This window comes from Gobius niger (assembly GCF_951799975.1).
Source record: "Gobius niger genome assembly, chromosome: 4".
Classification (NCBI taxonomy): domain Eukaryota; kingdom Metazoa; phylum Chordata; class Actinopteri; order Gobiiformes; family Gobiidae; genus Gobius; species Gobius niger.
Window position 1 is genome coordinate 37,737,781 of NC_136855.1, and position 9,696 is coordinate 37,747,476.

General features: G+C 41.1%; 2 protein-coding genes across 6 annotated transcripts in view; one reads left to right on the plus strand and one right to left on the minus strand.

The window, feature by feature from the left end:
• Nucleotides 1-70, minus strand: part of LOC306961790 (Fc receptor-like protein 5) — a 101,644-nt gene extending 101,574 nt beyond the window's left edge. For 4 of the 5 annotated variants that reach the window (XM_079554693.1, XM_079554689.1, XM_079554691.1 and 1 more), the window contains exon 1: nucleotides 4-66. In XM_079554693.1, the coding sequence (XP_079410819.1) occupies nucleotides 4-40 (37 nt within the window). In that variant the 5' untranslated portion in view covers nucleotides 41-66. Of the gene's footprint in view, nucleotides 1-3 lie in introns of all 5 variants that reach the window. The other variant, XM_079554692.1, reaches the window with a different exon arrangement.
• Nucleotides 71-1,740: 1,670 nt separating this feature from the next.
• Nucleotides 1,741-9,344, plus strand: arl14ep (ADP-ribosylation factor-like 14 effector protein). Its single transcript, XM_079555489.1, has 5 exons — nucleotides 1,741-1,896; nucleotides 4,635-4,830; nucleotides 4,903-5,025; nucleotides 5,122-5,153; nucleotides 8,925-9,344. The coding sequence occupies exons 1-5, from the start codon at nucleotides 1,826-1,828 to the stop codon at nucleotides 9,172-9,174; spliced, it is 672 nt and encodes a 223-aa protein (XP_079411615.1). The 5' UTR covers nucleotides 1,741-1,825; the 3' UTR covers nucleotides 9,175-9,344.
• The last annotated feature ends 352 nt before the right edge of the window (nucleotides 9,345-9,696 follow it).

Below are 9,696 nucleotides of genomic sequence, written 5' to 3' on the forward strand. Positions count from 1 at the left end.
CACGGGAGAGGGCCAGGGTCCAGAGAAGACGGGAGCCCATCTTCACACCCAGCCTCTCCTCGACAGATGAACTAAAATGATCACGACGAACACGCGCTGAAAAGAGGAAGTCAAATCATTTCAATACTTATTGCATCTGCATTTACTTCCTTTTTTTCACACTTAAGTTAGCACACTCTTTATAATAGTAACAAGATCACGGCGGAGTATCAGAGGGGTTGCAGAGAGTGTGTTGATCAAATATTTAGTCTTTTTAATTATTTTACTCAGGTAGAAGTAAAAAGCAGTGACTCAAATGAACTCAAGCGAAAGTAAAAAAGTTTGATCACTGAAAACCTTGTTAAAACTGTAAAAATCTTGTTTTGGTGTACAAAAAGTAACATGAAAGAATACACCATAAGAATTAGATAAAATAAATATTTATAATGTAGTTTCTAAATATAAGATGCTACGTTATATTAAGCTTTTCTTTTTGTAGTGAGAATACAATAAAAAAAAGAATAGGAGTAAAATTGTTACTACCCAAAATATCAATATAAATCAACCTTTGGCTTTGGGTGACCAGATGACAGCTTGCCCGGGACAGTCCCAGTTGTGAGTCCTTCGTCCTACGTCCCAATAGTTTTCTCCAAAACCATTTGTTTGTCTTAACCTTGTCTTAACCGAGTGAATTTTTCTCCAAATCGGCTTTACCCAAAACTAGAAGCTTCTTGACTAGAGCTTACTGCCGATAGGTCAGTGTATCGCCACATTTGAAAGCTAAGACTTGCAAAATTACGGATCTTTTTCCTTGCTTTATTGCCGTCACTTTTTTGCCATTCTTTTTCATGACATATTTGTCAATCTTTATTGGGTTTTCGTCACTTTTTTTCTCTTGGGTTGCTTTTGCTATGGCATTTTTATTGCGTTTTTGTCACATGATCACTTTTTGGCTTTTTTCACTTGTTCATTGTATTTTTTCCCCCCACTTTTTCATTGTATTCTAATCATTTCTTTCAAATGTTTGGATTGCTTCAATTTTATAATTTTTTGATGCTTTAAAGATACAGACGGCATCTCTGGATTCGCCTCTATATGATCATGTTTGAAAACAGTTAAGGGGGAAAACAATTTAAACAAATGCTGAAAAATTAATATATTTTTCTACTAAATAAAGATAAAAAGACATGGGGAGGAGAGAAGTGGTTCAACAGCCCATAAATACATAAATAACAGAGAATGCTAACATGATGCTACATGCTAGCAACGTGCTAATGCTAACTCTAGCTAGCGTTAGCTACGACTGCTATGAATAAACATCCATATGGACCCGATTTAGACTGGACTTTATTTGTATGTGATAAATAAGTTTATATTTCACCAGAAAATGGCTAAAAAGTGTGAAAAACTGTGTTTCCCAGAAGATTCCGTTTTCCCCCTCGGCGAAGCCACGCCCCCTTCAATGACACGATGCCGTCTGTTGCGTTCTCATCCAGGTTTTCATTTCGCTTTCTTTTTTTTAACGCTTTTTTTCAAGAAGCTTATAGATTTGGATAGTGCCAAACTGGAGCAGGCGGGGGTTAAGAGATTAATGGTCATTGTTCTCTACTTTCTCATAAATCGTAATTTCAGTAAAAGTCAAAGCAGATTCAGCTTCAGGGCCATTTGAACCATTTGAAACAGTCCCTCGCTCCGCCGCTAGAGGCCTCCCGCGGTCAAACCAAAACAGAAAACACTCACTGCGGTCGCTTTCCGCCGAAGAAGAGCGGTAAACAGGAAGTCCTCCGCACTCGCGTTTTTGTTCACATTTTTACACTTTGTAGAAAAACTCTTGGACAAAGTCAACATGCCGGTTATTTGTGCCGCTATCGGATGTAACAACAGGTTCATCAAAGGCTCCGAGATTAGATTTTACAGGTGAGTTGATGCGGGAAAAAACGCGGAGGATTGATATCAACAAACAACAAGCTAGTACTTATCGAATTGCCCTTTTCGTCGTTTTAACGCATAGATAATGTAATGATTTGTCAAAATTAATGCACAAAACACTGATACTAAATAGCATTATTGGTTTTTGAGAAGTGGGTTGTGCGCTTTGCATGGAATAGCCCAATAAATGAAGTTTCTGAGCAGCAGAAGCAGCAGGAGGAAAGTCTTAACCTCTTCAGCCCCATCTGAACCGAGCACATTTTCTCTAGTATGGCTTTACCTAAATCTAAAAGATTGTGGAAAAAAACCCCGTCAAAAATAAAAGGAAAACGAGGATGAAAATGCAACAAAAATGTGACAAAAATGCAATAAGAAAGCAACAAAAACACAACAAAAAGTGACAAAAAACTATGATACATTGATTAAAAAGTGACAAAAACAATGAAAATGTGACAATAAAGTGTCAAAAGAGCAATAAAAACTGACAGTAAAAAGCAATGACAATGTGACAAAAAAAAGTATTTAAAAGCGACAAAAATGTGATGAAAAAGACCCGAAATAGACAATACAATGTGACAAAAAAGAAACAAAAATCGAATGACAACACAGCAGCAACGCAGGGAAAAAATATCTTTCTAGATGAGTTTTGTAGGTCTTAGCTTTCAGATGAGGCGTTGCACTGGCCTATAGGCTTTAAACCTTTAGATTTGGGTAAAGCTAAACTTGAGAAAATGCGCTTGGTGAAGGTGATGGGGTCAGAGGTTTAATGATCAAATGTGGTGGGACAAGGGGACAGGTGTTCACTGTTCACTCTCTAGTCAGAGTTTAGTCAGTCAGAGGTGGGTCGAGTGGCTAAAATAGATTTACTGAAGTGAAATTAAAAAAAGTGTACGGAGAATATGTTACGTGAGTCGCGTTAGTGCTTCTACAAGTAACTGTTCGAGCGTAAAAGTATGATTTAAGCTTCAGTTGGGACATGAATGATGCCAAACAAAACTTAAACTCAATGTGAGAAAACAAACAAAGGCACATTGTCTCCAATTTGGCTTTACCTAAATCTAAAAGCAACAAAAAAAGCGATGAAAGTACAACAAATAAATGACAAGAATACACAAAAGAGCGACAAAAAAGTGATTAAAAAAAGCGATAAAAGTGCAGCAAAAGAGTAACAAAAACTCAACAAACGAGTGGCGCAATTGTGAAGAAGATTCAACAAAAGAGCAAAAAGAAACGGGTAAAAATGAGATGAAAAAAGTCACAGCGCAAGGGAAAATATCAGTTTGGTAGGTCTTAGTTTTCAAATGACGTCACATCCACATCCATTACGGCCCTCGCCTCTGGAACGACCTGCCAGAGGAGCTCAGGGCTGCAGAGAACGTTCATGTTTTTAAGAGCAGGCTCAAGACCCACCTTTTTAGCTTAGCTTTTAGCTGATATTTATTTATCTATTTATTAATTTTGATAACTTGATATTTGTTGATATATCGATATTTAGTTTTAGTTTCTTACTGATCTTCTCTTTGTTTTTAAACTTATATTTTTAGAATCTCCAGTGTTTCCTCTGAAGGAGCCCTCTGCCTCGGGAGCGGTGACTGGCTGTGGCTGTGTGGGTGCCGTCCTGTGGGTGCCCAGGTGGGGGTGTGGTGTCTCTGCCGCGCCTCCTATGGGGACCCTTGTGTCGGCGCACGGGCGGCCGCAGCCGGTCTGCTGCTCCCGGGGAGGACGGCTCCTCTGATGGTGTTTCCTCACCTTGGTCATCTGTACTCAGCCTTATGTACTTGATTTTGATTCTGTGTGTGAGCATGAGTGTAGAGTAAAGGGTAGGGGGTGTAGGTGTGTGTGTATTGTGATATCTGTATATATTGGGAGGGTTTGTCGGGCAATAATGTTTTAATGTCTTTTTTAATGTCAAAGCACTTTTCATATCACATCACGAGAGCCGCCGACAGACACACAAACACACGCCAGAGGAGCCGTGGACAGGCACACAGACAAAATAAAGCGTCTGCATCCGCTCACTGCAAAAAGTCAGGGATGATTTTTAGTTGAGCGTGTGATATGAGGAGTGTGGCGCGAGAGCGTGTGAAGGCACTCAAATGCGTGTGTCTCACGGTGAAAGCGTGAGAGTTGGCAGCCCTGCTAAAACACAACAAAAAGTGACCAAAGAAATAACTGAAAAGGTGGTAAAAATGTTATTAAAAAGTGACAAAACAGTGACCAAAAAAGGCAATGAAAATGTGACAAAAATGTGATGGAGAAAACAATCAAAATTTGATGAAAAAGATCCAAAATAGGCAATACAATGTTATAGAAGTGACCAAAACAATGCAATAAAAAAGGCTACAAATGTGACAATGCAGGGAAAAGGATGTATTTAGATCAGTTTTGCAGGTCTTAGCTTCAAATGAGGCGTTACACTTTGCGATGCACCTGTGTATGAAAAACGCTCTATAAAAGTGCTCTATAAATAAAGATTGATTGATTGATTGATAAGCTGTAAACTCCGGAAGCTTTAAGATTTGGGTAAAGCTGTGACTAGAGAAATTCTACTTGGTCAGGATGGGGGGTAAGAGGTTAAAAATGATTTTAGAACATCAAGTATATGTGTATCAAGTCCTATTGCTTCAAGGACATGGACGTCTTTAGCAAACTCGTCCATCCTAATCTGCCTCTGTTGGTTTAGTCGGTTTTATCTCAGTTATGTTTTTGCTCCGTCGATTGTGCAGGTTCCCTCTGAGTAAGCCGCAGCTGGCCTCGAAATGGGTGAACAGCCTGGGACTGAAGAACTTCATCCCGACGCCCAACACGTGCCTCTGCTCGGAGCACTTCAGACCGGACTGCTTCAGGGACTACAACGGCAAACAGTTCCTGAGAGAGGACGCCGTGCCCACGCTCTACACCCACGGCCACGAGGGATCACGGGTACGGCAGGTTAGAGACGCTCACGCAAATACTTGTTAACTCGGAATGACTGTTTTTGTGTAACTTTCCCAGATTGAACTCCGCAAAAGGGGAGTGGTGCCAAAGGAGAATCCGTCGAGCCAGCTGGTCAGCTCACAGACGGACCCCAGTCGAGGCCGAGGCGACCCGCGGAGGGAGAAGAGAGGAGGGGCCCGGGTACGAGCTCCTTTACTGCACTCGTGTCTGTGTCTGACTGAAGAGGGAGTTAATACATCTGCAACATGAAGTTATTAATATTTGTTTCTGTTACAGGGACGTGGAGGGCGCAAGCAGGTTGGGGACAGGTGAGTCATACAACGATTTATTTTACTCTCCATCACTGCCCACAATCATCTTCTAAGCTCTGTTTTCCACTCAGTACTTTGACTGTTTGAGGGCCAGAACAATGTGGTGTGGGCTGAGGGCGAGACAAAATAATGTTTTTCATGTAACAAGATCATTCACAAACTGATCTATGATTATTCTTTCCTTATTTTTGCCGAAAAAGTCTAGTTTTGGTTTCACTTCCAACTCCTGACGTTTGGTGCACAGTTGCTTTTGCTGTTTTACAGTAGTATTTCAAAACTATGGACTGTAAAATAAGAACGGACCGGGGGCGCCTGACTTCCCCATCGTGCTCGTTCACGTGGCCCGTTTGGCTGCTTTATTTAGAAGACGGCGAAAACAAAAATAGTGAAAGGAAAAGTTAAAAAAAAAAACACGCGGAGGAATGAATGACAAGTCTGTGTAATAATGACTTAAAGAGACAGCACAGCGGTTACCGCTACGAGAAGGTCTTGGGTTCGATTCCCACCTAGACGAGGCTTTTCTCTGTGGATGTTCTCCCTGTGTCTGTGTAGGTTTTCTCCGGGTACTCCGGTTTCTCCTACCACTAAAAACATGTACAATGGGCCAAAATGAATGTGGAGTGAGTGGTTGGTGATGGTCGAAGGGGCCGATGGCACAGACTGGTTGCCTTGTTTCTGTCAGTCTACCCTAGGGCAGCTTTGGCTACAAGAGTACCACCTCCGAGTATAAGATAAGATAATCCTTTATTGATCTCACAATGGAGAAATTCACTTGTTACATTCGGTATTCAATAAGATCACTCAGGGTTAGGGTGGTCCTTAAATTCTGACTTTCAAAATTTCATCCTCCCACCCTCCCAATAGATTCTCCCTTAGTAGAAACTAGTTGGTACCAAATATCTCCATGATTGGTCAATATTTAGGGTATGCTCAAAGCGACTCAAGTTTCAATAATAGGCGAAATTACAAACATTTTCATGTTAAAATATAAATTGCTGTTAAACACAAGAATGACAATTAAAGTGCTTGTTAAAGTCATCAGTAATCATCATGCCGTCTATAGACGTCAATTGAAATCTGATCGCTGACTGCCAATGACGTCTATAGACGTCAATTAGGTTTTTCAATGGGAACAGCTGCAGGAAAGCCTTGAGCATGTCTGGAGTTAAAATCTTAGTTGTGCTGCCTAATTCTGCCACCTAGTGACTCAATAAAAGAACTACAAGTTCTTTTGTTGAGTCACTAGGTGGCAACATTGCTCTTTCGTTTTCTCAGCTTTTTGGTCAGAAAACAGCATTTTGGGTGATTTCACCCATTTTCTACGGACGATTACTAAAGAATGGAAAGAGGTACAAACAAACCCTTTTTTTTAGATGAAAGAAGAGAGTCTAATCTTTCCTTTGGTGGGTTTTTTGTTGACATAGACCCAGACCTAAATTTTCTGTGGGTCTTGAAAAAACAGTCAAAATCCTGACAAACTTCTGGCAGTGGGGAGCTCTCTGATTTGAAAGTGGCTGGCAGTCAATGAGTTAAAGAGCCATAGGCAGTGTTCTCAAGGATTGGCAATGTCATGTCAGTGATAGTTCAATAGAGTGCTTGCGAGATGTTCATAGCTCCACCGCTCTATGTGTCGTTTGATGACGTGGAAGCAAGACCCTTGATCACTGTTGCCTTCATTGAATCGAGATACAGTTTGCGGTGTTCTGTGACGACCTGTAGGACAAATTGTGTCTGTTTCTCATCTTTGTTCATCAAGGCATTGTACTCCTGTTTCAGTGCGACTCCTCATTCGGCAGTATCGTTGACAACGCGAAGTTCGCGGACCACTTCCTCAGATAGTCTGCGTTTGATTCCCAAATCTGGACTTGTTGCCAGGAAAGAGTTGGGGAGTAAAGAATCTCAAAGAAATTGCATGTCTTGCTGGTACCAAAATCCCTCAAGCCTTTTATCATGGATTGTGGACTGGTTGATTGCAATTCGTTTTGCAGGGTCCTTTTGTGCACTGTGACTTAGTTGCTTCATCATAGCCCTTTTCTCAGCTGCATCGACTTCTGGATCAAAAAAGGCAAGGGCCACCAACTCTTCGCTTAGGTACCAGAGGTGCCCACACAGTTTCTTGAAGGCATCCAATGACAATGATGAGCCTATTTCGATGAGGAGCTTCAACAGACGCAAGTCACCTGCGGGAGCTGATTTTGGTAGTCGGGATAGGAACCATAACTTGACGTATGCTGATACTCCCAACACACAGAAGTTACCAAGTTCTTGTCTTTCTCTGTTGGTCAGTTTGAAGCCAGCATATCTGAAGATAAACTTTTTTAGCGTGTAACTCAGCCGTGCCATGAAACGAGCACGGTGTATGGCACCTGGCTTCATGAACGTTATACCACGTGATGGTACTCCTCCCAGAAACACTATAAACCGTCTTTTCACTTCAAAAAGTATGAAGAAAAGAAAATGCCTTGTACTCATATGGGTATTGGCAAGTACTCATATCAAAGTACTCGTACTCATATCAGTTTTAGAAAAAGTGTTATCGGTGCATCCCATGACCAACATATGCAGGGATAATAATTAAGTAAAATTTTAATTATCACACATAGACATGACATTCATTTTAAGGCCTGTTAATACAGAGCACGTCGCGTGGCGCATCTTCGTCTTTCCGGATAGAAAGCCTCAATGCATTCCTTGACAGCTGTTTATACTGAGCGCGTACGATGCCACAACACAGTCTTCTTGCATTTCTCTGTTTCTACTAACTTCAACCGGCTTGAGCATACCCTAAATACACTCTGATCTGCAAAATAATTGGTAGGAATTAGTTTCTAATGGGGTAGTACCTGATAGGGGGGTGGGAGCAACAAAAAAAACATTTTTATTTTTTTCATTGAGATAAGGACCACCCTACTCAGGGTGTGCAAAACAGACAAATGTGCAAATAGTTAAATAGTAAAAAAAAAAGAGGTCTCTTATGTACAATAATTAAAGCAGAAATCTTAAGGGGCGCATGAGGTGAATGATTAATGACGACAGTGTAGCGCTTTGAGAAACTTGGTAACACAGACTTGTAAAGCACAATACAAGTGTAAGCCATTATTATTATTAAAGTCCAAAGGACATCCTTTCCTTGAGGCTTCAGGAAGAAGAAACTTAATTTCCAGTCTATGGTCAAAACAGTGACCACATCACCAGCTTTTCAGTTAAAACATATTTATTCACCATTAAGTGTGAGTATTGAAACACGTCTGTTTGTAAAAGGGCTTCATAAACAGAAACAAACCAGTACAATCATAGTATTTGTCAGGGCTGCACAAAGAAGCCGCTATCACAAAAGTCTTCCATCCGACTGAAATTGCAAACTCAAAAACAAAGTATGCATGCGACTTGTTTTAGTCGTATTTTTCTTATTCCGATTTGTGTTTTTGAGTCTTATTTTGACACAATTTGTTGATAAAAGAAATGACTTGTTCATAAATGCAACGGAACACACAGTGTTTAGTCAAATATTAATACTGTGCAGCCTTAGCACTTGTGAGTCATTTCCATGAATACAGTTAACACATTCTGTAAAAACTGTTTCCATTCTAAGAATATAAAAGAAGAAGTGACATTAGCATAATTTATATGGTTAATTAACATAAAGCGGCCATTAGACACGTGTCGAACTGCACAGAAAGCGGAAAACTCTAAACTTAGTGCTCAGCTCAGATGCCTTTTTACTTGCTAATTAAACTCAAAAGGTCAGTTCATTCAGTAATAACTTAGTGACTTCTTCTTCCTCTTCAGACCAGGCCTGAACGCCAAGAGCAAAGTGTACGACGCTAGCGGGCGCCTGCTGTCCAACGGGAAGGACCTGTGCGACTGCCTGGACGTGGACTGCATGGGCTGCTTCTTCCCCTGCCCCGACTGCAGCTCGCGGAAGTGCGGCGTGGAGTGTCGCTGCGACCGCAAGTGGCTGTACGAGCAGGTGGAGGTGGAGGGCGGCCAGATCGTACGCAACCAGTACGCGATCTGAGGCTGCGTTCCAGGACTGTCGGACAAACTGATGCGACGCAGAGCAGAGCAGAGAGACAGAAAATGAACATCTCGATACTGTTGGGGACTTACTCGATGATGAAGCCGTGTTTTTGTAAACCATCAGAACAACGCAAACATCTACATTTCCATCATTCATAAAGATAATTGTCCTGAATCCAGATATTTTCCCATTTTCACCCAATTTATTATTAGATTTTTTTTTCCAATTTATTATTATTTTTTGTTCCTAATCCCCCCACGCACATTTCCCCTCCTTTTTTTTTATGCCTCTTAACCTCCACCTGAACTGACAACATATTCTCCACTTTGGTATAGATACAGACGGCATCTCGTCATAGAAGGGGGCGTGGCTTTGGTGGAATATGAACCTATTTGTTACATACAAATAAAGTCCAGTGTAAATCGGGCCCATATGGATATTTTCTCACAGCAGATTGTTCAGTAGAAGTGAAAAAACAGCAGTCGTAGCTAGAGCTAGCTAGCCGTTAGCATTAGCACG